At 37.0% G+C, this 27,296-nt stretch overlaps 1 protein-coding gene across 3 annotated transcripts; it reads left to right on the top strand.

The window, feature by feature from the left end:
- Nucleotides 1-1,382: 1,382 nt before the first annotated feature.
- Nucleotides 1,383-27,261, top strand: C19H16orf87 (chromosome 19 C16orf87 homolog). Of its 3 annotated transcripts, none has more exons than XM_036834881.1 (4): nucleotides 1,383-1,674; nucleotides 7,348-7,444; nucleotides 19,618-19,800; nucleotides 21,012-21,161. In XM_036834881.1, exons 1-4 carry the CDS (start codon nucleotides 1,609-1,611, stop codon nucleotides 21,050-21,052), a joined length of 387 nt encoding a protein of 128 aa, XP_036690776.1. In that variant the 5' UTR covers nucleotides 1,383-1,608; the 3' UTR covers nucleotides 21,053-21,161. The 3 variants fall into 3 exon arrangements, with proteins under 3 accessions (XP_036690776.1, XP_036690777.1, XP_036690775.1); XM_036834880.1 differs by lacking the exon at nucleotides 21,012-21,161 and adding an exon at nucleotides 25,564-26,597 and having other exon boundaries at nucleotides 1,387-1,674; XM_036834882.1 differs by lacking the exons at nucleotides 19,618-19,800; nucleotides 21,012-21,161 and adding an exon at nucleotides 25,564-27,261.
- The last annotated feature ends 35 nt before the right edge of the window (nucleotides 27,262-27,296 follow it).

Below are 27,296 nucleotides of genomic sequence, written 5' to 3'. Positions count from 1 at the left end.
TTCAAATATAATCCTGTTACTCCCCAACTTAAAACCCTTACTGCCCCATTGAACTCAGTATGAAGTCCAAACTCCTTCCCATGGTAGCAAAGACCCTGCCTGCATAGCTGGATATGACCCACATCTCCAGCTTTAACTCTTTGCCTTGCACTTGGTGTGCTCACAACTGCTAAACTGCTGACCTCTCTGCCTTTGCTTACACTGTCTCATCTGCCTGGTGAGTTCTCACCTTTGATTGGGCAACTCCACCTGACTTACTTAGGGATTCAGTTTTGGAGATGACTCTTCTAGAAAGCCTTCTAGGACCACCAACACCCTCAACAGAGGGTCAGGTGACCTCATTAGCTGTGTACAAATCCTTTTCCCTTTTGCGGGGGTGGGGGGTCATATTAGGTTAACCTAGTAGAAAATTCAAATAATACAATAGGATATGGAATATGTCTCCCTCCTCTTCCTGCCATCCAGTTCCTATTTCCAGTTTCTTAATGTATATGCAAGCATAAATAAATATATTTTCATATTATTTTTGCACAGTCTTAAACAAGGTGTACTATGTTTTTCCAGTTAATACTATTTTGGAGATCATTATATCACTTTACATACAGAACTATCATTCTTTTGAAGAACTGCAATGACATTTCGTTGTATGCATAACTTAATTTGCTCAAGCAATTTGTTGATGGACACATGGGCTGTTTCTGATTTTGCTTTGACAAGCAGTGCTGCGAAGTGCAACATTTTTGCACAAATCCATTTGAGCACATGGAGAATATCTTTCCAAACTCTTAGGTATGGGATTACAAGATCAAAGTCGAGGTGAATTTTAAATTTTGATATAACACTCTAGTCAACCGACTTATTCTTTCCAACAACATTCGAATGTTGGGCCGTCTACACTTCTAGACTACGTGTTTGAGGGCAGGCACCTCCTAGTATTCACATTTGTCTGGCAGAATTGGCCCTCAATACATATTTGACTTAACAAATTTTATACCTCGCAGAAGCGAGTCCAGGGCTGGCATATAGCAGATTCATCAGATGTCTATTACAATTCCTCAATGATTAGACTCGCTAACATTTACTGAAGTTTATCAAACGGTAGGATCTGTGCCAAGCGCTTTACCCCCCACCGCCTTTTTCACTCTCACGTTCTCCTTCCTCTGGGGGAGGGGGCGGGCTCAGCACCACGACCCGCCCCATCTGTGCATTCGTTGGTCGAGCCCGACGCCCGTTACTGCCGAGTCCCGGCCAAGCCACGCCTCCACGCCGTTCGTCTGGCCCAGAGAGGGCGTGTCCATCGTCCCGCCGCAAGATCCAGTCGGTCTCCTCTCGTGAGAATCGGTACGCCCTAGAAGACCGGAGCGGTGTGGGTGGGGGCGTGTTCCGCGGTCCCTCGAAGCCAGCGCACGCCGCGCCCCGCCCCCTCGGCACGCAGGCTCCGCGCGAGCTCGCGCACGCGCGCGCGCGCACTTTTCAGAGCCTCACTCTGGCCAGCGGGGATCAACGGGCGGAGGCTGGGCTGCTGAAGTACGAGGGGCGGAGCCCGGGCCGCCACCGCCGCCTTCACCGCCGCCGCCGCCGCCGCCGCCGCTGCCGCCAAAGAGGAGCATGTCTGCAACTCGAGCCAAGAAAGTGAAGATGGCCACCAAATCATGCCCCGAGTGCGACCAACAGGTGGGCGCCGGGGGCCGGGCACCGGGCACACGGGCCGGTGGGGCGGGTGCGCGCGGGCGGGCGTCCGTTGCCGGCGGCCGTTGGCTGTGGAGAGGCCGCCTTGCCGGGGTCCCAGCGGCTGAGCGTGTGGGCCGGCCCTCGAGCTCTGGCCACTATGGGAGCCCGGAACCGGCCGGGTAGAGCCGAGGGGTTGCGGGGGAAGCGCCCGGGGCCGCGGCCCGGCCGGTGCCCACCTGGCGGCGGTCAGACGGGCGAGTATCTTGCCCTGTGGCCAGCCGCGTGAGAGGGGGCGTGGGTTTATCGCGAGCTGACGGGGCGCCCTGTCCGGACCCTCCCCGAATCGCCTGTCCGGCTCCGGTGACAGCGGCAGGAGTGTGGGGCAGCGGCCCAAGTGGACGAGTTCGGTCCCTCAGCCCCCTCCTGCCCCGAAGAGAATGCCCGATGTGCCGACTCCGAGTCCGGGCTCCTGGCTCCGAAATCCGCCTTCTGCCAGGCAGGGTTGCTTTGTTCCCGTTTCAGATGTGTACGGTGGACCCCCAAAACTGTCCCCCCGCGACCTGGGCGGATGCTTAAATGTGACAGAAAGGCCCGCAGTGTAATAGTTTTAAGTTTTGGCGAAATATGGAGATTTTTTTCTCTTAAATATAATTATTATATTTTTGACGTAAATAATCGTGAATCCTTTCTGTACATTGTTTTAAATGGAACGTTATTGAATAACGCCCCCATTGAAGCCCTTCCTTTCTGAGCGCTCCTCACTTCCCCCTACCCGCCGCGGTATCCACTGTTAAAAATTTGGCATTTTCTGCTTCCAGATCTTCTAAAAAATATATATGTGGTTTTATGAATTTTAAATGACTGCTTTCTACACAGAATTAATGATGTCATAGCTGTAATTTAAAAAAATCTCATCTTACCATTTTAGTTTAAGGATGCCTCATTTTTTACTAGAATGATACAAGTTCCTCTAAACCTTATAATCTAATGAGTTAAGACTCTCTCAGTTAAAAGCATTAGTAAGGGCCCTATTTCACGCCAACATGCAGATCTGGGTGTGTTTATTTCTTTTCCACTGAGAGAATTTTTTCAAAATGATTACCTCTTCTCCCTTTTTCTTTCTTTCCTTTTTTTTTTTTTAAATCAGGAGTAATTTGAAATGGCTGAAGACTTTTTTAATAAGCTGATTTTAGTGCATACTTTAAGGAGCAAGCTTAAAGGTTGATCAAATCTTTTAACAGAAAATGTTACATGTTTTATTCAGTATCTTTTATGGGCAATGATAGATATGCTGATCAGAGGAGAATTACGGTTTATTGATTGTATGAGTTTATTGAGTATGCATTCTAAAAACAATTTAGCCATGTTTTCCAAAACAGAGTTAAATTTCCTTTCTTTTTTTTTTAAATTTTTGTTTGCGTTGGGTCTTTGTTGTTGCTCGTGGGCTTTCCGAGTAGCTGCGACCAGCGGGGACTACTCGTCGTTGCGGTGCACGGGCTTCTTATTGCGGTGGCTTCCCTTGTTGTGGAGCACGGGCTCTAGGCGCGAGGGCTTCAGTAGTTGTGGCGCGCGGGCTTCAGTAGTTGTGGCTCGCGAGCTCTAGAGCGCACGCTCAGTAGTTGTGGTGCGCGGGCTTAGTTGCTCCGCGGCATGTGGGATCTTCGCGGACCAGGGCTCGAACCTGTGTCCCCTGAATTGGCAGGCGGGTTCTTAACCACTGCGCCAGCAGAGAAGTCCTAAATTTCCATTCTTACCATTAAACTAAATTTGTTAAATTCTGAAAAAGTTGGACTTTTCTATTTAAGTCTCCTTGTCGAAGATTATTTCAATATTTAAATCATTTCTGTTTGTTCCGTTTAATTGTGCAGAAGTATAAGGTTTACATGGTATGCAGTATGCCTTCCAGTTTCTGTAGGGCATCAGTTATTGCAAATCCTGACCTTGTTGTATTTGGCATACAGTAACCTTTTGGGGAAAATAACCTGTTTTTAATATCCTCGTTCAAAAAAGAGGAAAGGATAATAAACTTGTAGGAGTCCCTGTAACTATTCAACAAAACGTGATCAGCATTTTATTTGGAAATATCACATTCTGTTTTGTTGTTACACACACAACCTCCACTGCAGCTGCCATAACAAAATACCATAGATTGGGTGGCTCAAACAACAGTAATTTATTTTGTCACAGTTCTGGAGGCTGGAAGTCCCAAGATCCTGGCAGAAAAGAGAGCTTTCTGGTGTCTCTTCCAAGGACACTAATGCCATCGTGAGGACTCCACCCTCATGACCTCATCTAAACCTAATTATCTCATCTCCAAATAATACTATCACGTTGGGGGGTTGGGGCTTCAACATACGAATTTGTTGCTGGGGTGTTTTTGGGGGGTGGGGACACAATTCATTCCATAACAGGCTACAACAACATAATTTAAAATGTTGATTTGTAGTGTTCTTTATTCTAAATACTTAAGAGAAGATAACATACGTGGTGACTAATTCAAACTTTTGGTGATTCTTAAAAGCGATTTATCTTTTACTCAAAGTAACTCAGTTGAAGAAAATAATAGATTAATTTTAGTTTTCTAGTTATTTGAAAGTACAGGTTTCTTATAAATGAGAAAAAAATTATAATCCAGAAAGCCATTTTTAAAAAAAGCTTTAGAATACTGCTGTTATTCTGAGTTGCCTGATGAATATTAAATTAGAATTTAGATATAGTTTATAAACATAAATATAAAATCTTTAAAGTTTGAGATTGCCTCAGTTGAGTAGATTTACATAAGTTCTGTATATGTGTGTGTAAGTTTAAAAACAGGTACAGAGATCAGCAAACAAGAAAGACCTAGATTTTCAGTTGCTTTATTACATCCCCTTTTACATTCCCCCATTTGAAAATATAGTTCTGAAACATCTAAACCACAATACTTTTCATTTTCAACGGGTTTCACATCCACTAACTCAAGTTACTGAGCCATTTTGAGTGTAGTAGTAGTCAGGATTCTTATTTTTCTGGGATCTCTGGTGTATGTTTCTGTTTTTGCTTTTTTTTTTTTTTTCTTTATTACATCAGCTTTTTCCCCCTTTTAGGAAAGAATGTTAGGAAATTTTATGTGACATTTAGCAAATATGTCTGCTGTATGTAACTTTGATGCTCTTAGCAACAAAGAGTATAGATGGATTCTCTGTAATGTGGTTATTTTTGAGCTTTTTAAAGTCAGTGAAACAATATAGGGTCAGGATTTTGTTTTTTGCAGTTGTTTTTTAAGCCTGTCTTACTTGTAAAACATGCCTACAATCTCAATACCTATTTTTCAAGGAATAAATTGATTCACGAGCCATCAGTAAACAACACTTCAAATTTTTTTTCTTGCATTTTAAAATCCTGAAAGTATAGCATTAGAACTTTCATTACTGTTGTCTTTGGCATTACAAGTGAAATTTCATGGAAGTTTAGGTGTTTGTTTAAAATCCAAATTATACAATAATTTAAAGAGATTAATATAACTGAAGTTGTCTACCTCATTTAATAATTCTTTTTACAGGATCTGTATTGTGGTGGTGGTTAGTTGGGTTTTTTTCAGGGTTGGTGTGAGGGGAAGGAACTTTACATTTTCAAAAGGACCTTAGGGTGACTTAGCTCAGGCGCATGAATGTTCCTTGAGCATAAGACACGTTCATTAAGGGATGTAGATCAGCCTGTCAATTGAATTAGTCATCCCAAAGCCGAATGTACATTTCTCATCTAACTGTAGCACTCTGTTAATTCTGGACATGGGTTGATATAATTTTTTTGTGTATAATACAATTAAATTTCAATTTGTTGAGTTTCAATAGCTGAAAGAAAATGGTTGTTGAGTAGCAAAGGGTATGTTGAATAAGAACATCACGTTCTGTGTTTTTTTGGGTAGCATTAACTTAAAACAATTTATACTGCCGTGGATGCCGTAAATGATGTGTTTAAGTATAAAGGAAATGAGTCAGTACCTTTGAGCTTGGTTTCTCTGAAGATGTGAAATTTTTAAAATGACAAAACATACCTATTTTAGGCAGATTTTACACTATTAAGAAATGTAACATTACATTTTCTGTCGTGGTTTGGAAGAATCTCATTACATTCTTGATAAAGCAAGCTGTTAGACATACCTGGAGTTTGATTATTTTTATAGATTCATTGTTATTTTTCATAAATACAAACTAGAATTCTTTGTTCAGTATTTTTATGCAAAGAAAAGGAATTCTGCCAAAATTCTGATTTAGCTTATTTAGATCACATATTTATATTCTAGAACATGAGGCATTCTCTACATAAATGGATGAAAGCTTTATAGTAGTGATTAAACTTTTACATAAGCAGAACAGTGGGCAAATGGAACTTATCTTACAAAGGGAATTGTAATTACTATTCTGTGAGTACTTTTTGTTGAGATTAATTTCTGGTTTTCAGTGAATGTGCCCTGAGTCCAAGGATCATTAAGATTAATATTAGTGAAACAATTGTGGAGGGAAAGCTAAAGCTTTTTTCAATGATTTTCAATAACATTTGGCTTTATAAATTTATTTATTTATTTATTATTTATTTTTGGCTGTGTTGGGTCTTCGTTGCTGCACGCGGGCTTTCTCTAGCTGCGGTGAGCAGGGGCTACTCTTCATTGCGGTGCGCGAGCTTCTCATTGCGGTGGCTTCTCTTGTTGCAGAGCACGGGCTTTAGGCGCTCGGGCTTCAGTAGTTGTGGCACATGGGCTCAGTAGTTGTGGCTTGTGGGCTCTAGAGCACAAGCTCAGTAGTTGTGGCGCATGGGCTTAGTTGCTCCATGGCATGTGGGATCTTCCCAGACCAGGGCTCAAACCCATGTCCTCTGCATTGGCAGGCGGATTCTTAACCACTGCGCCACCAGGGAAGTCCCTCCCTAACATTTGGCTTTAGAAAAATATTGACAGACTTGAAATGGAGAAAGGAGACACTTGTAAAAATAGTTTACAGATTTATAAACAGAAGCCTGAAGAGCTTGTGTTTTATCCGACGTCCTTCCTGGAGCTGAGACTGTAAGGTACTAGGTCTTAACTCCTGCTTTGTCCCACATTCTCTTTTGTTTGTACAACACTTTTGCCCCTCAAACTGGTTGTTGTAAACTTTTTTTTTTTTTCTATTGGTAGTAATCAGCATCTTACCCGCTCATGTTGGAACCTGGGTTGTTTTCAGTTCTTTACCCTTTTGAAATGTCTTGTAGATCTACCTTCTCTCCATTTCCATTCTCACTATTCCAGTGGGGCCCTCATAATGTTATGCTGGGATTACTTTCATGATTTCCCAATCATGCCCCCCTTTCCAATTTATTCTATATAAACTGCTTTCAAACTAATATTTTAGGAAATGCTACCTTTTTTCTCATATATTTTCCTTGGCTCTGACCCTATTGTGGTTTTCTGTTGTTCACTCACATCAGCACGTTTATCATGCATTTGCTACATTCATGGTTATTGTAGTGCGTTAGTAGAATGTGAAGATTTAGAGGACACAATACCCATCTCATAATTTGTTGTCAGGAGGTGGGGTTTAAATAAATCCATGATTCCTACTTCAAGTAATTTATCATTCAGTTTAGGAGAGTACATAAACACTGAGAAGTTTAAGAACAGAAAAATAGTAATAATAAATCGCTTCTTTTTTTTGTCTACAGGTTCCTGTTGCATGTAAATCATGTCCCTGTGGTTACATATTTATTAGCAGAAAACTTTTAAATGCAAAACACCCAGAAAAATCACCATCTTCTACAGGTAATTGTAAGAGTTTACCGCATTTTTAGCTTTTTGATGTAGAAATTTAAAATTAATTTTTGTGAATTTACTATTCAATTTTTGTTGAAGTTAACAATTAAAGTCTATTGAAGTATGTGTTTGGTTTTTATTAGCTATTGGAAATCAGCTTATGACATTAGTATGCCGTTCATTCTATTTAAATGTTAACTCCCTTGTAATGCTGATAAAGCTTGTAACAAATTTTCTATTTTTTATTTTTGGAGGATGGAGAGCCATTGAAGGGTTTTAAGCAAGGGAGTGACCTAATCTGATGTTTTTAAAAAATTTTTAAATGTTTACTAAAGGTATAATTGACTTCCAATAAATTATACATATTTAAAGTGTATGTTTGATAAGTTTTGTCATGTGTTTACACCAATCAGTCACCACAGTCAAGATAATGAACATGTCCATCATTCCCATAAGCTTTCTAGTTCCCCTTTGTAATCTTTCCATCTTGTTTCCCACTCCCCCAGATAACCACCGATCTGCTTTCTGTCACTATTTTAGAACTTTACATTATACAAGTGGAATCATACAGTATGTAATCTTTATTGCCTGACTTCTTTCACTGAGCATAATTTAAGATTCGGCCATATTGTTGTGTATATCAATAAGAATTCATTCCTTTTTATTGCTTAATAGTATTCTTTGTGTGGATATGCCACAATTTGTTTATCTGTTTACTGCTTGATGGACATTTTGGTTTTTCCTCTCATAGTGCTGGTACAATGTGTAACAACTTTAAAGTAGGTTTTTTTTTTTTTTTTAAACTGGTGACTGAAAAAATATAACCTGATTTTGGTGTGAATATAATTTTTAGATACATTGGTTATTTTTTGTAATTCCCTGATATAGAATATCTAAAAAATTTTTTGTTTGAATTTTACCTTCCCATTAATATAAACAAATTGGATTTGTTCAGCAGATATATTTATTAAAAAATGAAATTTTGTTATTTGTTCTTTGATAAAGTCAGAACTTTGTATGTTCATGATCCCCAAATAAGAGTAGATTGATTGCAAGTGTATATATGAGCATCTGCTGTATGCTAGGCACTGTTCTAAGCCTTGGGCCTAAAGTAATGAATGAATTTACTATCAAGGCAGGTTCACTGCTGTCATGGAGCTTAATGCATTCTTGTGGGCAGGAAATAGAGAACAGATAAACAGGGAGAATATCAACTTGTGAATAAACGCCTTGTAAGAAATTAAAATAGAGTGCTGAGGTGTGTGACTGGAAGGCTAATTTTGATTGAGTGGTTGGAAGCTTCTCTGAGAGGTGACATTTTAGGCTGAGGCTGAATAGGAACAGGGGGGTAGTAGCCATGATAAGATCAGGAAGAAGACCATTCTTGACAGATGAAATAGCAAATGCAAAAATTTTAAGGTTGTTAAAAGTTTGGTATATTTTAGGAACAAAAAGGCCAGCGTGGTTGCAGTGTAGACAGTAAAACCAGGAGAATGTTCGATATGAGGCCAGAGGGATAAGCAGGGGCCAGATTATTTATTTAAGGCTTTGTAAACTAGAGTAAGATTTTGGTTTTTGTTCTTACGGTGTGAGGAGAAACTATCCCTGGGATGTGCGATGAGGTGAGGGGAGGGTGGCATGCTCTGATTTGCCTTTTAGAAAGATCATTCTGACTTCTGTCTAGAGAATAGTTTGTGGGGTTACAAGGTGGAAGTGAGCTTTTGCAGTATGTTAACTGAGTGAGGATGCCGAGTTAGGCAAAGAATGGTTATAGTAGGAGGTGATTCAAGAATTACTTATATTTATACCTGTGAGAGGTCTGTTTATCCTAGGTCTGTGGAGAGATGGGAGGAAAGCAGTTTTAATTCCATTTCCGCCTCTGAGTTTGCTCCCTTTCAACATGGTAATGGACTTACTATTAATTCATTAGTTCTTAAAGGCTGTTGCTGGATTGGTTATATAGGAGTCATCCAGAGAACTGTTAAAAATCAATTCCTGGTTCTTGTTTCCTAAGAGTGTGATTTGGGTATGGGAACCTTGGAATGATTCATTCAGTAGATTTGCTGGGGTGGCATGTCAACTCAGTTCCGAGGCTCCAAAATGAATAAGACATGGTCCATGCTATTAGTGGGACAATTGTGTTTATTAGTTTTTCACTCAACAAATATTTTTGAGACCCTTCTATATACCAACAATTCAGGTGAGAAATGAGGTAAGGAAGAAATGTAAATGAGGACAGAGAAAAGGGACAGATGCTACAAGTGTTAAGAATTTAGAATCATTTGAAGGAGAGGGAAGACTTTAGAATGACTCCCAGATTTCTGATGGATTACTGGTTAGAAAGGGAAGATAAAAGGGAAGACAAGTTTTGAGGGAAAGATGAAGAAACTATGTTTGGATATAGTTGTGAAATATCATCCGTGTAGATTTTTTTTTTTCCCCAGTTGGACATAGTCTGAAGCTCAGGGAATAGCCTCAGCCGGAGAGAAAGGTTTTGAATCATCATGGTTGTTGATATCATGGAAGTGGATGAGCTAGTTCTATAGAGTCTGTAGGGTAGGAAGAGGAAGCAGGTTCAGGGACTGAACTTTAAGGGTAGAAGTGGGTAGGGAGGTCATGTCAACTAAGAAGAAATGTCAGCCGCAGGAGAACAGCCAACAGAGAGTGGTGTTACATAAGTCAGTGTGATGAGTGAGAAGCAGTTCATTATTATTTTACGTTTGGAGTTTCCTAAGGTTCTGTTGTTTAATAAGAGTAGACTTGAGACCTTGAAGTGAAGATGAAACATTGAAGCCTAGAAATCCTAGGGAGGAGGAAGAAGAACAAGCAAAAGAAACAAAGAATAGAAAGGACAGAGAAATATCAGGGATAGACTGTGCTGTAGAACCAAAGGAGGAAAGGGTTTTAAGAAGGATTAAGAGTACTCAAAGCCTGGAAATCAGTTTGGTATAGTACAGACGTGTACTATATGTTGTTATATATTATATGGAAGATCTGGCTTCAGATTCAGATTCCAGTTTGGTCACTCTCTAACAGGTTAATTAACCTCCAGGGGCAGCTGCTGTTTACTTGTGTTTATGTAGATTTATAGTACCAACCTTAGAGGATTGAAGTGTAGATGAAGTGCATATGAAAATGTCTAACATAAAGAAAGCTTGGTATGTTATAGGTACTCAATAAATACTAATTTTTACAATTAAATTTCTTTTTTTAAATTTTTTCTGGCTGCATTGGGTCTTCGTTGCTGCACACGACCTTTGTCTAGTTGCAGCGAGCGGGAGCTACTCTTCGTTGCAGTGCACGGACTTCTCATTGCGGTGGCTTCTCGTTGCGGAACATGGGCTCTAGGCGCGCGGGCTTCAGTAGTTGTGGCATGTAGGCTCAGTAGTTGCGGCATGCAGGCTCAGTAGTTGCAGCATGCAGGCCCTAGAGTGCAGGCTCAGTAGTTGTGGCGCATGGGCTTAGTTGCTCCATGGCACATGGGATCTTCCCGGACCAGGGCTCGAACCCGTGTCCCCTGCATTGGCAGGCGGATTCTAAACCACTGCACCACCAGGGAAGTCCCCAAGGAAGACTTTTATTTGCATAATTAAACATTTAAAACAAAAAAGAAACATCTTTAAAGCTCAGATTGCACTTATCTTAAAATCAAAGCTATAAAAGATTATTTGAATTTCAGTGGGTTGAAACCTCTTATTTAATTATTGTAACTTTGTGTGACATGCAGGAGGAAAATAATCTGTTAAGTCATAGATTTATCTAGATTTGAAATGTTGAAAACTCACATTTTGCAAATATACTAATCATCTTTATATCTTCATAACATACATGAAAATAGGGAGGTGGGACGCTAGAACAATATAGAACTTTGCTAGCTGAAAATATAGATAAATAAAATCTATTATGGAAACTAATTTTAAATTGTAAAAATATATTAATTTCGGTGAGAGGAAAAGATGAGTGTTACAAATAAAGCTGTATTAATGCTCAGTGTTTTGTACAAGTGCATAGAACCTCAAGGCAATTAATTATTCTTTGATACCTTTCTAAATGCGTTAGGAATGTAGTATTGTTTCTTTTATCCTTTTTAGGGGGTCAATATTAAATGGAGATAAATTTTTTAAAATTGACTATGTTGTTCATGTAGGATTTCATTTCTAAATTGAATGGTTGACTGAGAGTTTAAAAAGTAGCCTTGAGGTTGAGTCTTCATCTGTCAATTTGAAGAAATTTTAAAAAAAAGAAATTAAAGGAAATACTGTATTTCCTAAAATTGAAAGTATCTGTACTGTGGCCTAAACCTTCAGTACTGTAGTAGTAATCTATTCAGATATTTGGTCAGTCACCAAATACTGACAGAAGCAGTTTTTGGTGAGAACAAACTCAGTTTGTTCCAAATCTTTAAATTTGGTTTTCCAAATGGGTGTTCTGGGTGGTTTAGTGGCATCAAGGGTGCTATTTTGTATTTAATAACAATGGATATACCTTTAAAAATTTTTAATTATAAAAACTGTAAGGAAAAAGTAAACTGAAAATCTAACTGAGATACTAGTTTATAAAAGACTTCCTCTAAAGGTAAGAAAAAGATTTAAAATGGTAAGAATTTTGAATAGCTTATTAGTATTTAACTGTTAATTTCTCAGGAGTATACGCTTTGGGTTAAGCTTTGTCAAATAAATAGCAAAATTAAATAAATTCCATTTTTTATTGAGGGAAGGAAAAAGGGATAAAAATATTAAACATAATTTTTAAATTATTCTCTAACAGGGAAAGGCTGATAAATAAGCAAAGTCTATAAATGACATACTCACTTTTGTAGTTAAGGAAGAAAAATGGAGAAATGATTATCACCAGTACCTTTTAGAAACCCAAAATGATTGAACATTAATCAGTAGTAAGTGATCCTCAACTCTGAATTACTTGACAGTGAAGATTTGGTTTTGTTATTTCAGAAAACATTGTTCCTTACATGCTAATCACTTAAAATTGCTGTATATTCATATATGGAACATAGTTTTTATTTTGCCTTTTGATGAAAAAATACATACCTTCATCTCTGTGCCTTTTTTTAAAGTTCTTAATCATATAGTTTATATAATGGTATCTATATTCATCTTTAAAAGACATTTTTCATAGAATCCTCTGATTTCTTCTAATCAAGACTGATTTTAGGTCTGCTGCACAGCTGTCATGCTAAAATTTCTTTCCATTGTACTATAAGGATAATCCTACTTTTTTTCTTTTTTTTTTTTAAAGATATTTTGATGTGGACCATTTTTAAAGTCTTGAATTTGTTACAATATTGCTTCTGTTTTGTATTTTGGTTTTTTGGCCACGAGGCATGTGGGAACTTAGCTCCCTGACCAGGGATCGAACCTGCACCCCCTGCTTTGGAAGGTGAAGTCTTAACCACTGGGCCGCCAGGGAAGTCCCCTACTTTTTCTTTTTTTTTTTTAAATTAATTTTATTTATTTATTTATTTATTTGGCTGTGTTGGGTCTTTGTAGCTGTGCATGGGCTTTCTCTAGTTGCGGTGAGCGGGGGCTACTCTTCATTGCGGTGGCTTCTCTTGTTGCAGAGCACAGGCTCTAGGCGTGTCTCAGAGCACAGACCAGGGCTCAAACCCGCGTCGCCTGCATTGGCAGGCGGATTCTTAACCACTGAGCCACCAAGGAAGTCCCAAAATTTTGTATTTTAATCATTTTAAGTTGTACGGTTCAGTGGCATTAAGTACATTCATATCATGTGCTTAATCATCACCACTGTCTATTTCCAGAACTCTTTTCATCTTCCCAAACTGAAACTCCATACACATAAAACAGTAACTCCCCATTTTCCTCCTACTCCCCGCCCCCATCACGCCCCAGGCCACTACTATTCTTTCTGTGCCTGTGAACTTGAATTTGACTACTGTAGTTACCTTGTATAAGTGTAGTCATGCAATATTTGTCTTTTTGTGTCTGGTTTCACTTAGTATAATGCCTTCATCCACGCTGTGACATGTCAGAATTTCCTTCCTGAATAATATTCGATTGTATGTACTTACTACATTTTGTTCATGCATTGATGGACACTTGAGTTGCTTTCACCTTTTGGCTATTGTGAAAAATGCTGCTGTGAACATGGGTGTACAAATATCTGTTCAATTCCCTGCTTTCATTTCTTTTGAATATATACCCAGAAGGGGAAATGCTGAGTCAGATAGTAATTCTGTTTAATTTCCTGAGGAGTCACCTTATTGTTTGCACTATTTTTCATTACCACCAGCAATGCACAACGATTCCAATTTCTCTACATCCTCATCAACACTTGTTATTTTATGTGCTTTTCATAATAGCCATACTAATGGGTATGAAGTGGTGTCTTGTTGTGATTTTAATTTGCATTTCCCTAATGAGTAGTGATGTTGAACATCTTTTCATGTGTTTATTGGCCATTTGTCTGTCTTTGGAGAAATGTCTGTTAAAGTTCTTTGTCCATTTTTTGTTGTTGTTGAATTGTGGAAGTTCTTTTTATTCTGGATGTTAATCCCTTATCTGATATATTTTTGCAAATATTTTCTTCCATTCCATGAGTTGCCTTTCTACTCTGTTGATAGTGTCCTTTGACATACAGAAGTTTTTAATTTTGATGAAATCCAAGTTGTCTATTTTTTCTTTCGTTGCCGGTACTTTTGGTGTCATATCCAAGAAATCATTGACAAATCCACTGTCTTGAAGTTTTTCCCTAAGCATTTTATAGTTTTAGTTGTTATATTTAGATCTTCAATCCATTTTGAGTTAATTCTTGTATATCGGGGTCCCCAGTCCCTGGGCCGCGGCCTGTTAGGAACCGGACTGCAAAGTAGGAGGTGAGTGGTGGGCGAGCGAGCCAAGCTTCTTCTGCCGCTCTCCATCGCTCGCATTACCTCCTGAACCGTCCCCCCTGCCCTGCCCCTTCCCCCCCCCCCCGGGGGGGGGGAAATATTGGCTTCCAGGAAACCAGTCCCTAGTACCAAAAAGGTTGGGGACCGCTGTTGTATATGGTATAAGGGTCCAGTTTCATTTTTTTGCCTGTGGATATCCAGTTTTCCCAATTACCACTTGTTGAAAGTACTGTTTTTTCATGGCTACTGTTATTGAAAATCATTTGACCATATATTCGAGGATTTATTTCTGGGCTATTTTATTCTATTGGTCTGTATGTCTCTGGTAAGGCAGTACTACATTTTTTTGATTACTGTAGTTTTGTTAGAAAAGTTTTGAAATCAAGAAGTGTGATTCTCTGTTCTTTTCCAAGATTGTTTTGTCTGTTTGGGGTCCATTGAGATTCCATATGATTTTAGGATGGAGTTTTCTATTTCTGCAAAAAAATCTTAATGATATAATACTCTCTGAAGGTATGCTTTGAAATGTTTGAAGATTTTTTTGTTTTCCTGAACTACCTTTGTTCCTCATGTTTTTGTTTTTGTTTTGTTTTTGGCCTCGACCAGGGATTTAACCTGGGCCACGGCAGTGAAAGCCCAGAATCCTAACCACTAGGCCACTAGGGAACTCCCTGTTCCTCATGTTTTATCTTGCTCCTTCTCTCTCTCACACTTTTTATTTTCTTCAAATAGCTGGTAATCCTTAATTGCCTGTTGATATTTATAAATGAAGGTCTTGGTTTATCAGTGTCGATAACTTGCATGAATATCCTACACTGTTTTGAAAGTCTATTTTGACATTTCTTTAGTGTACAATTGGAAGCAGCTTATTGGCAGGCTTTTAGATGTAAATTAGGTGAGCTGGGGGATGCTGTTGAAATCCATGATTGCCAAAATAAGGAAGGCTTCATTCTGGGACAGAATGTGAAATCCTTTATAGTATTTCATTTTTATGAGGAACTGCCTTTTTTGTTTGTTTGTTTCTTCTTTCTATGTTGTGGAGGTTCAAAGTCCCCTTGAACATCGATCGCTTGGTTCCCAAGAGCTTTACATCTTTATGTGTTACTTTGTATACATAGGCCCAACTGTTCTGCAGTAGTTCTAGTTATTCTGATGATCACCCTGTGGCCTGCTGTTCCTTACTGTACTTTTTGTCCTGTCCTGGGAGTATCTTTGGGAAGAACAGCGATCCCTTCTATAGGAGATATCTCTTATTCTTATTTTGAATTTTAGTTTCTTCTATTCTGGTTACTTAGAATCTGTCAGCTTGCCAGTTTGCTGAAATTCTGTAATTTCAGATCGTTAATAGCACCCTTTTCTGTTTCAAGCACTGCAGATTTATTTTCCTTTTTCCCTTTACCTTTTTACCCATGTTTGTTTTCATTTCAGTAGGATTTTTGAGAAGATAATGAAATAAATCATGTGTTCAGTCTGATTTTATTTATTCAGCACCACTTAACATGTGTAGGTAATGTTCTAGGTTCTGTGAATGAGACAGGCAAAAGCATCCCAACTTTCATAGAACTTATATTTCGAAGGGGGAGACATATTGAACATATAAATAAATGTAGTAGTAGTAGTAGTAGTAGTAGAAGTAGAAGTAGTAGTAGAAGAAAATTATAGAAGGACTATAGTAGTATTAGTAGAAGAAGATTATAGAAAGTAACTTGGGCTGGGAGACTCAGAGGGGCGACCTATAAATTGACATCTGAAGGAAATAAATAAAGCCTGTCTCATGAAGAGCCTTGGGAAGAAAGCTCTAGGCAGAAGCATTAGCAAATGTAGAGACTCAAGGGGAGGAAGGAACTTGTTTTATTAAAAGGAAGCCATGTCTGGAGAGTACTGAACAAAATGGCTAGTGGTATGAGATTAGATGGGTGAGAGGCAAATGTCAGGTCTTATAGGGGGACTTACAGTCTTTGGTCGGGAAATTTGACTTTCTTTTAAATAAAGTGAAAAGCTAATGAAAGGTTTTAGAAAGGAAGCTTATTTATACAGTCTTTTTTTTTTTTTTAAGATAATTTTGGCAGCTATTTAGGGAATGTGTTCGGTTTGGATGTTGCCCATAGAAGTGGGAGAAATGAAGAAATTGTGGATGTATTTTGCACGGAGTACCTATGGACTTCTGTGATGATAGAAGAAACAAGCTGAGTCACAAATGACTACAAGTTATTTGGCTTTTGCAACTGGTTGGTGCTATTTACTAGTATAATGAAGGTTGGAGGAAGGAAAATCAAGAGTTATTTTTTGGCACATCTGAAATGCTTGTGAGTCATACAAGTGAAGCTGTCAGGTAGGCAGTCTAGAGCTTTGGGAAGAAGTCATAGCTGAAAGTATAAATTTTGGAACCATTATAACAATAGTTTTTAATGTTTTGGGTCCATGGTTTATCTGGGCTCAGGACAGAGTCCTAAGACTTTAATATTAGAGATGGAAAAGAACCTGCAGGGAGGAGAAGACAGCAGAGGCGATAAAGAGGAATGGCTGGTGAGATGGGAAATTTGCAGAACCTGAAAATCAAGTAAAAAATTAATTTCAAGGAAAAGAGTAGTCCTCTGTTGAATTTTTGAGAGATGGTATTAAGATGATTAAAGAGAGGTGTCTATTAGATTTGCTGACAGAGGTTTTTGTCCTTCTTGATGATCATTTTCATTGAGTTGGGAGCTATACTGGAATGAATTGATGGGTGAATGGGAGGTGAGAAACTGAAGGCAGAAAGTACAGATACTTCTTTTTTGAGAAGTTGGCTATGAAGAAGTTTGCAGAGATGGGTGGGTAGCTGAAGGAACAAACTTAAATTCAGTGTTAAACTCTAAAAGGCATACTGTAAAAAGCTTTACCTGTTACTATTTCTTTCAACTTTTTTCTTTTTGAGAAATTCTAAGCATACCCTGTCCCATCCACATCCACGCCTTCTCTTGTATATTATTTTAAAGCAAATTTCATATAATTTCAATTATAAATATTTCATTACATGTTTCTAAAAGACAGACCTTGGGACTTCCCTGGCAGTCCAGTGGTTAAGACTCCATGCCTCCAATGCAGGGGGCATGGGTTTGATCCCTGGTCAGGGAACTAGGATCCCATATGCCATGCGGTGCAACCAAAAAGAAATAAAATTAAAAATTAAAAAAATTAAAATAAAAGATAGACCTTTAAAAACTTAAGCACAATAAAAAATTAACAATAATTCCGTAATATCAAATATCCAACTGGTGTTGAAATTTTCAGGTTTCTCATAAATGGTTTTTAAAAACAGATTCTAAATAAGGTCCACACATTGCATATGACTGATATCTTTTTTGGCTCTCTCTTTATCTATTATTTTCTCTTTTATTCCTTGCAAATTATATGTTAAACTATCACTTGTCCATTTGGATTTACTGTTTGTGTCTCCGTGGTGTATGTTAACATTCTTTGAATGATTTCTCTTTTTCTTATAAATTGTAATTTGGATCCAAGGGCTTGATGAAATTTGATTTTTTTTTTTTTTTTTTTGGCAAGACTACTTAGGTAGGTATTCTATAAGGAGGCACAAAGTCTACTTATCTCTGTTTTTGTGATGTTAGCAGCTGTTGATGTTTACATTTAGTTCATTTCAAGTTGAAAATGGTGATACTCTTATTCCTTCTTCAGTTTTTTAGCCACAGTGATTCTAAAATGAGAAATTGCTCTTCATCTACCCTTTTGTTACCAGTGAGTGGTACAGTTTGAATAGAAAAAGCAGGGTAAATGCTTTATTCTTTTCCTTTATTTCACTTTTCAAAATAGTGAGTTGGTTCTTTAGGTGTTTCAGTCTATTATAGTTATTATTTTTATTGATGCTCAAATTATAATGGTCAGCAGGAACCTCTTCAAGTTAGCCCTTGAGTGCTTTAACAAGATGCTGATGATCTTAGATAACTTTCTTACAGTCTGGAATAACTAAATATTCTTGCATTATCTGGTATATGTTAATCTGAGACCTGGAATTAACTAATTCTCCAAGGATATGGTATTTGGAAATAACTTTTAATATTTTACTTAAATTTATTTTATTTTATAGTAGCCTATTAAGCGTACTTAATTTATATAGCCTTTTATTTCATTTTATTTTTAATTTATTTACTCTATTTATTTATTTTTGGCTGCATTGGGTCTTTGCTGCTGTGCGCGGTCTTTCTCTAGTTGTGGCCAGTGGGGGCTACTCTTAGTTGCAGTGTGCAGGCTTCTCATTGCGGTGGCGTCTCTTGTGGAGCACGGGCTCTAGGTGCGTGGGCTTCAACAGTTGTGGTAGGTGGGCTCAGTAGTTGTGGCTTGTGGGCTCTAGAGTGCAGGCTCAGTAGTTGTGGTGCACGGGCTTAGTTGCTCCACGGCATGTGGGATCTTCCCAGACCAGGGCTCAAACCCATGTCCCCTGCATTGGCAGGTGGCTTCTTAACCACTGTGCCACCAGGGAAGCCCTATATAGCCTTTTAAATTGTTCTCTTTAGTTCTTGGGATATGAATTTTCTTATATGTTTTGCCCTTTTACCACCATGGTTTTAGGCATTTGGGGAATTTTCTTTCTTTCTTTTGAATTCAGGTACGTATTAAATCAATTTAAAAAAAATTGTCGTTTGTCTTATCCAACCTTTTGATCTGTTTGGAGTGAGAGGGGTGGCTCCTTGCATTAATTAAATCACCATGTTGAGTAAAGTTCCCCTATTGCTATTTATTTGGGATAAACATGCTCTTAGAATGTCAGAAATGACCTCATCTGTGGATAAAGTGATAGCTGCTTACTTCCCTCGTGTTTTAATGTTTTCCCTAGATACTTTCTGTTTGGTTTTTACTGGGAACTTTAATATAAATATTATGGCTAAGGTCAGTTTTGCTTCTGTGTATTTGACATATTTCAATCTGTAATTTGGGTAGGGGGAAAAAAAGGAATGGAATATTTATTTTCCTTTTGTAATACTTCACCATTTTTAACTTGGATACAGAGAGAAGGAAAAAGGTTGCTGTGGAATTGTGTGAACTTGTAGGGGCTGAAATTAAAAGTATCAAATAAAGAAACTTGTCTTCCGTTATAAGATTCCTACTACCTCATGTGTTAGTGTGGATCTGAATTCTTTTGAATTTCTTTTTTTCCTGCATAGGTGTGAGGGACATATAGATGTTATGGTTGTAGTTTTATAAAATATGCCAGGCAGCAAACTCTAGTGCTATTTAGAAAAAAAAAGAAGAAAGCAATGAGAACATGGGCAAACAGTTCTTGCTAAGCCCTAAAATATATCACTTTTATTCATCCATACAGAAAACAAGCATGAGGCCAAGAGGAGGCGAACAGAGAGAGTTAGGCGAGAGAAGATAAATTCTACAGTAAATAAGGATTTAGAAAACAGAAAGAGGTCTCGAAGTAACAGCCATTCAGATCATATCAGACGAGGAAGAGGAAGACCTAAAAGTGCATCTGCCAAAAAACATGAGGAAGAAAGAGGTATGAGTAAATCCAAGCAGTTGTTGTTTTTTTTTCAGGTATTAAAGTTTTCTAACATCTAAATTAGATAGTAGTGAAGAAAGTGTTTGGTAGGCATTGAACTCCTAGACTTAAAATTCCAACTCATATTTTCGTTTGTAAAAACATTTCCCTGCAGGTAGATGCTTGTTTTAAAAAAGTCATATAAATTTAATTCTTATTGGAAAATTAAAGGCTTAAATTAGGTAAAATTCACCTTGCTATAAACTGATGATAGTAAAGTTCAGAGATAATTTGTGTATGATATCCTGGATAAGTCTGTTAAAATAGTTATACTTTTTTAAAGATAAATCTGAATTCTGTTAAGACTTATTTCAAACTATTATACTGTGAGTTTTAAAATTTTACTATCAAGTGTTCTTCAGTATGAATTTTTAAATTACTCCTATTCTGTTCCCTATTCTGAGGCAGCTTTTGGATAGTAAGGTGAATTCTTCTTGGTCTAAAACATATTCATATTCTCCTTATAGATTTTCTCTTTTCTTCTGATAAGTAGTGTGTCTACCAATAACTTGTTTGTAACCATCAACTAAAACTTCTCGTTTTCTTTGATTTATACATCTTTTAAAAAACCTTTTATTGTGGAAAATTTAAAAGATTACACAGAAGTAAAAAGAATAGTATAATGCACCCTATATGCCCATGAATATCTTTTAAAAAGTGGGACTTTCAAGCCAGTAATTAAAGAAAAAAAGAGATAGTTGCTTTTTATAATTCTTTAAAAATCTCTCTCAAGTAAATCAACTATACTTCAATTAAAAATATATAACAATGTTGTTAGACCCCACAAAAACCTCTATTAAAATAATTTCTTCAGTGAAATGTGTTTATAACTTCTTATGTTATTTGTGAGTTATGCTTTGCTTTTTCAGGTATTCAGTCTTAGGTATTCAAATATAAATGTATTTTAGACATTGAGAATTTTTTACCTGTTCACCATTTCTCTCTGCTTTGTGTGCTTCTATTTGAATAAAAGTACTACTGTTAGGGAAAATAACTTCACTGGTATAGCTTTTATCAAAGTTAAAGATTTTTTAATATTGTATGGCTAAAGGACTAAGGTTTATAATGTCTTTGACTGTATTCTGTGAAGACTGTGCTTCTACACTCCTTAATTTCTTTGGGTAATTTTACTGCTTTTTCTCTTTCTTTCTATTATGCTGATCTTCCAGAGAGTTTGAGTTGTTTTCTCAACTTGAGGGTGCTTCTTTAACAATGGGATGATCAGAAAATATATGCTAAAGAATGTTACAGAATGAAAACTAGGTAAAGAAAAGTCAACAGAGGGGCTTCCCTGGTGGCACAGTGGTTAAGAATCTGCCTGCTGGTGCAGGGGACATGGGTTCGAGCCCTGGTCCGGGAAGATCCCACATGCCACGGAACAACAAAGCCCGTGCGCCACAACTACTGAGCCTGCGCTCTAGAGCCCGCGAGCTGCATCTACTGAGCCCCGCGTGCCACAACTACTGAAGCCTGTGCACCTAGAGCCCGTGCTCTACAAGAGAAGCCACCGCAATGAGAAGCCCGCGCACTGCAACGAAGAGTAGCACCCACTCGCCACAATTAGAGAAAGCGCGAGCACAGCAACGAAGACCCAATGCAGCCAAAAAATAAAATAAATAAATTAAAAAAAAAGTAAACAGAGAAAAAAGAAAAGAGGGAAATACTGCTTGGCCCAGAAAACAGAACATTCTTTACCATTGAAGTAAAGGGAATATAACCCAAAGAATGGAAAAGGAATGCTTCTGGTCAGAGGAGATGAGAGAATAGATAATGACAGTATTTTATTTGGGGGAACGAAGGCTCTGTAGTTGTGGTAGGACTCTATATATGCAGGTTTGGATCTTTTATTTCATGTTAACTTGAAAAAAGCATTTATTTGGGTATAAATTGTTTTCAGGTATTTTTAGTTTATTATAGGAAAGTTTTAAGAAAGCTATTTCTAGAGTAAGATATACTTTTAATACAAACAGGGAGGACCTCAAAGGAATTTTTGTATAATAAAATAGAATCTTTTAATGTAGGCCAGAGGCAAGGGCAGTCAGCAAGCTTTTTCTGTAAAGAGCCAGATAATAAATATTTTAGGCTTCGTGGGCTATACGGTCTCTGTCATAGCTAGTCTGCTCTGTCATTGTGTCTGGAAAGCAGCCATAGGGAATACGTAAATGAATGGGCATGGCTGTGTTCCAGTAAGACTTTGTAAAAACAGGTGGGAGGCCAGATTTTGCCAATTGTATTTTACCAATTTTGCAGGCTGTATTTTACAAACCCTTAAGGCAGACCATGTTTTCTAAATATAATACTGATAGAAAATATGAACTTTTGAAATGTCTATATATTTTAGAATAGACTTCTTTGATATGCTTCTTAGTGTTAAGTAGCTACTTAAATTCAGTATTTATTGATTCCCAGCTCATAGGGCACTTGAAGAATTTGAAGCAAGCTTTACCTTTATTCTAATAAGGAAAACCTGACAGTGTGTCTAAAAGCACATTTTTAATTGGCTTTACTGTTTTCTATGTTTTGAAAAAAATAGGAAGAAGAAGGAATGAAAAGGAAATCTTTTTAGACATCTAGATAACAACATTATCATAAAAGCCAACCATTAAACTTAACAGTTTTGGATGGTTTAAAATAAGTCTTTATTTTATATGTGGGGGGTATGATTATTCTGGATATTAGTAAAGTAGGAGTGACATTTTGACTGATTGAAATATATTGGGCAATTCTGAATACCTTATTAATGAACATAGACAGTTAATGTAGACTTCACGTTAAAGATGGTGGATTGAATAAACACATCTAGCTCTGCACCCTCCCCAAATCCTAGTAAAATGACAGGGATGAAAGGGATGTTTTTTTTTAAGGGCCAAGTCCCACAAGGACAAGGAGTGGGAGAAGCAGCAGAATTCTGGAAAGTGCTAACTTCTTTAGCAGACACAAGAAACCCAAATCGTAAACTCCTTTGAGGAAAGCTGAGAAAGAAACTGATTTTTGTTTCACGTCTGCCTAAGGTCAGGAATTTTTACCTCAGTTATGTTTGGAAGTGTAGAGGTGAAGGTGAGGCTAAAAACAAGATTATTTGAACTCTGTGTTTTAATAGCCTGCTAGGGCTCTTTACCCTGACCTCCCTTCCCTGCAAGTTTATCCTTTGAAAGGGAAAACAGAGTCTCTGGTCTAGGAAACACCAGGCATCATTGAGGGCAGGAGTACCAAATTAAGATGAGGAAGATTAGGTGAAAATTGGAGATGGTAAATACTGAGTTCTCCAGTCAGGCTTTCACAAAGGAATAAAAAAATAACTTGGATATGATAAGTTTTTGCAGGGAGAAGAAAAAAATTAAGACTACCATTAATATTCTTTGTAAGAGAAGATATGGTAGTCATGAAAGAAGAACAAGATGATGTTTAAAAGGAATTGCAGATGTCAAAAAAGTACTTGGAAAATGAACTTTAAAATGAGAATCTCAAAATATATATATATGTATGTATATGTCTATATGATTTGCAGAAATGTAAAACTTTAACAGAAGGCTTATAGACAAAATTGAAGAAATGTACCAGAATGTATAGCAATAGGAAAAGAGATGAAAAAATGAATAAGAAACATAAGAAATTTAGAGGACCAGTTCGAGGTCAACATCTGTAAATAACTGATGTTGCAGAAGAAGAACATAGAAGATGAAGTAGATGGGAAGTCATCAGTGAAATAATTCAAGTAGTTTTCCCAAACAAGAAGGACATTGAGTTTCCATATTGAAATGCCTCACCAAATTCCCAGACCAATGGATGGTTAAAACTAGATATTATGCCAAAGCATATCATCATAAATCATATCTCTCTGGTTAAAGGGAAGGTCCTTCAAGTGTTCAGAGAAAATAATCAAAGTGGTACAGTGGAATACTACCCAGCAAGGAACAAACTACTCATGTATGAGCAACATCAGTGAATTTCAAAAACATGTTGAATGAAAGAAGCTAGACACAAAACAGTACGTACTATACCATGCCACTTACATGAAGTTCAAGAACAGGCAAAATAAATCTATGGTGGTAGAACAATGGTTGCTGGTGCGGTGGGGAGGGATTGACTGGAGAGGAGCATGAGGGATTTTCTGTATCTTGATTGTGGTATGGGTCATCCAGTTGTACACTTATGATCTGTATATTTAACTGTAGTAAATTTAGCAATAACTTAAAAAATAACTATAAAAAGTGGTATAGGGTTTTCTTAACAGTGACACCAGTAGTTGGAAGACAGTATTTTGCCTTTAAAATACTAAGAGGAAATATTCAAGTCTTAACTCAATCATGCTATTAACTAGTGTGAAGAAAGACTAAAGACACTTTCTGATATTCAGGGTCTCAAAAAATTTGCTACCCATACTCCCTTTCTCAGGAGGCTACTGCAAGATATGTGGCATCAATGAAGAAGTAAACCAAGAAAGTATCCTGGACCTACGACACGGGGTCCAACTCAAGAGAGACATGAGGAGAATCTCCAGCATGATGTTGACGAGAGATCTCCAGATGATAATTGTGCAATAGGCCTAGAAAGCAACCATTTCACATTGGAGCATAGAATTTCTTCAAGAAAATAAGATTGATATGTGTAAACATTCTGAAAGATTTATCCAACTAGGAGAGAGTTTGGGTTCAATTAGTAATGAAAACTAAGCAAATGAAAAAAGAGAATCCCTTCAGTGAAAACTGTACAGGAAAAGTGAAATCATTTACACAGTGAATAATGTAAACACAATATTGATCTCATCAAAATGGTAATATAACTATAATGGGAAGATGTGATAAGAAGAGTATGGTGGGGGCAAGAGACAGAAAGCAATAAATCCTAATATTTCATGGTGGAAAGTCAATTAATCATGCCTAAAACCAAAAATCCAAGCTGTTGCATCAGATAAATATGTTACTTAGGTAAAAACCAAAAGGAATACCTGGAAAAGTAGTTTTATTTGAAGAGTAGGAAATGTGCGTGAGGGGAGGAGGACTTCTGTTTTTTTTGTAACACGTTTTGTAAAAATAATTTGACTCTAAACTATATTCATGTTTAACTTTGATTAAAAAGTCAATACAAAACAAAAAACGAGACAAAAGTGGAATCATAGTAGAGCCTGAAAAAATCATTTGGGAGAATATACACAAAAGATGTTAATCGTGATTTTAGCTGGCTCATGAGATAATAGGTGATTTTTCTTTTTTCTTTTTCTGTATTTTTCAAAGTTTCTACCATGGACTTGGATTACATTTGTAATCAGGTGGGGAAAAGTAGAAATAAATGTTGGTTATTCATATTTTCCATAGCAGGGCTAAGGTGAAGAACTTAATATATTCATAAAGGCACCATTGATGTTCAAAAGGGACAATATTTAGGGTGAGGAAATTCATTTTGATTGAAACAGCTCATGCTAGTGAGGAGAAAGAAATATTTGAGATTCTTACAGAAATGATATTGATATTAGACTGTGTGTATAGAAATATATACAGTCTCCATTTAGTCTTAGAATTGAGTTCTTGGCATTTTAGTAACCCCTTTGTGTAATTTTAAAATTTCAGTTCAGTAGCATAATACTTTATAACATTTAGTGTATGTTGTAGTATTATGTATTATATGTATTGTCATTTAAAGGAATACTTGAAAACTTTAAATTAAAAAAAATACTGCATCTACTGCCTTTATATTAAAATCTTTCCCTTTTTCTTTTAACAGAGAAACAGGAAAAGGAAATTGACATCTATGCTAACCTCTCTGATGAAAAGGCTTTCGTGTTTTCAGTCGCCTTGGCAGAAATAAATAGAAAAATTATTAATCAAAGACTTATTCTCTGATATTTGTCTGCAAAATGTGTTGAAACTTTCTTCAGGATTACATCAGCAAATTCTCAAACAGTTATGAACTCCCAGGAGCATTCTGACTGCATCAATAAGGGCCATTGATTGTTTTTTTTTCTTTATCATTTAGCCTGTGGCACACTTTGGGAGCAAAGCTGCAGGCTTGGACTGTTCTGGGATTTCCTTGTTTACCAAGGAGTATTGTCAGTGTTTTGTGTTTGGGATATAGTGTATTAACCCCCCCCACCCCCCACCCCCCCTGCTGAAAAAAAGAAAAAAAGCTGGATGGCTTTTACAGGATTAAGGGGTAGGGTTGGGAGTGGAAGTAAGAAAACTAGAGAAATAAAATGATAGTTTGCAGATTTGACACCAGAGATGCAATATTTTAAATACTTTGAAAAAGAGTGACTTTTAAAAATATATATTTCAGATTTTCAGCACTAACATTGCATATTTGCAGTTCATTTAGTAAATTGGCAATTGATATTTTATTGAATGGGGAATTAATAATATAAACTGTAAATTTTGTCTTAAATTGATTTTTTTCTTGGCCTTTATTTTTATAACTTAAGGTATGAGTTATATTTTAGAAGCTACTTTCTAGTTTGGAAGTTTGGGTGCTATATGAAGAAAAACATTTAAGGATATATCATACTTCAGATATAAACTCCTTGTTTTCTTGAATGTAATTTATTTATTAATTAAAAAAAATACTTTTTTGCTCTCAAGATGGTGCCTGTTAACCTAAACATAAAATATATTTATTACATGCAAAATATTTCTTAGATAGCCACTTTGAAGCAGTAATGTTCTTTCTGAATGGATGTTCATTTATACATCCTGAAAATTATTTAAATTGTTACTTAACCTCACTCTGGAGGAAAAAAATAAACCTTAATATTGAAACTAATAGATTAAATAGTTTGGTATAAGCTTTTTGTTCTAGTGAAGTTTGTGAACTGTATTTAAATTATTAATTTTCTAGTGTTAAATGATAATTGTTTATAGTTGATTTGTTTTATACTAAATGCTTTTGCATTTTTGTATATCGATTTAATGCTTAACATATTCAAACTTGATAATGACTTCCCTTATTTTAAGTCGACTGTGGCCTCCCCCTTCCCCCCCACCCCATCTGTTTGGAAGTCCTAAAGCCTTATTAAGGAATGTAGGCAGCAGTTAGACTTAGTCCTTACTTAAGAGAACTTTCCTTTCAATTTCAACAACAGCATTGTCAGCTTCAGAGTGCATCTCCCATTACCTCCCAGAAGAAAAGAGGTTTACCTTTTTTTCTACTTTATTTAAATGGTAGCCAGCAGAGGGAGCTTAAGAGGTTCTCTAGGTAGGATGTAGGATTTTCCTAAAAATTCCTTTTCCCTCAATCCCCATATTTACCTGCAAGTACTACTACAATTATCTTGTATGCATTTTAAAGCCCTAGTAATAAAGTTTATTCCCAGAAATGTTAATGTGATTTTATCTATGAAATATAAGAAAACTTTAAATTTTGAGAAAAAAACTTAAGATTAATATCTAAAAATGCTTATGAACTTAATACAGGCATACCTCCAAGATATTGTGGGTTCAGATCCAGACCCCTGCAATAAAGCA

This window comes from Balaenoptera musculus, chromosome 19 (assembly GCF_009873245.2).
Source record: "Balaenoptera musculus isolate JJ_BM4_2016_0621 chromosome 19, mBalMus1.pri.v3, whole genome shotgun sequence".
Lineage (NCBI taxonomy): Eukaryota > Metazoa > Chordata > Mammalia > Artiodactyla > Balaenopteridae > Balaenoptera > Balaenoptera musculus.
Note: the sequence above shows the minus strand (reverse complement) of the source record. Positions and strands in the feature narration are given on the sequence as shown.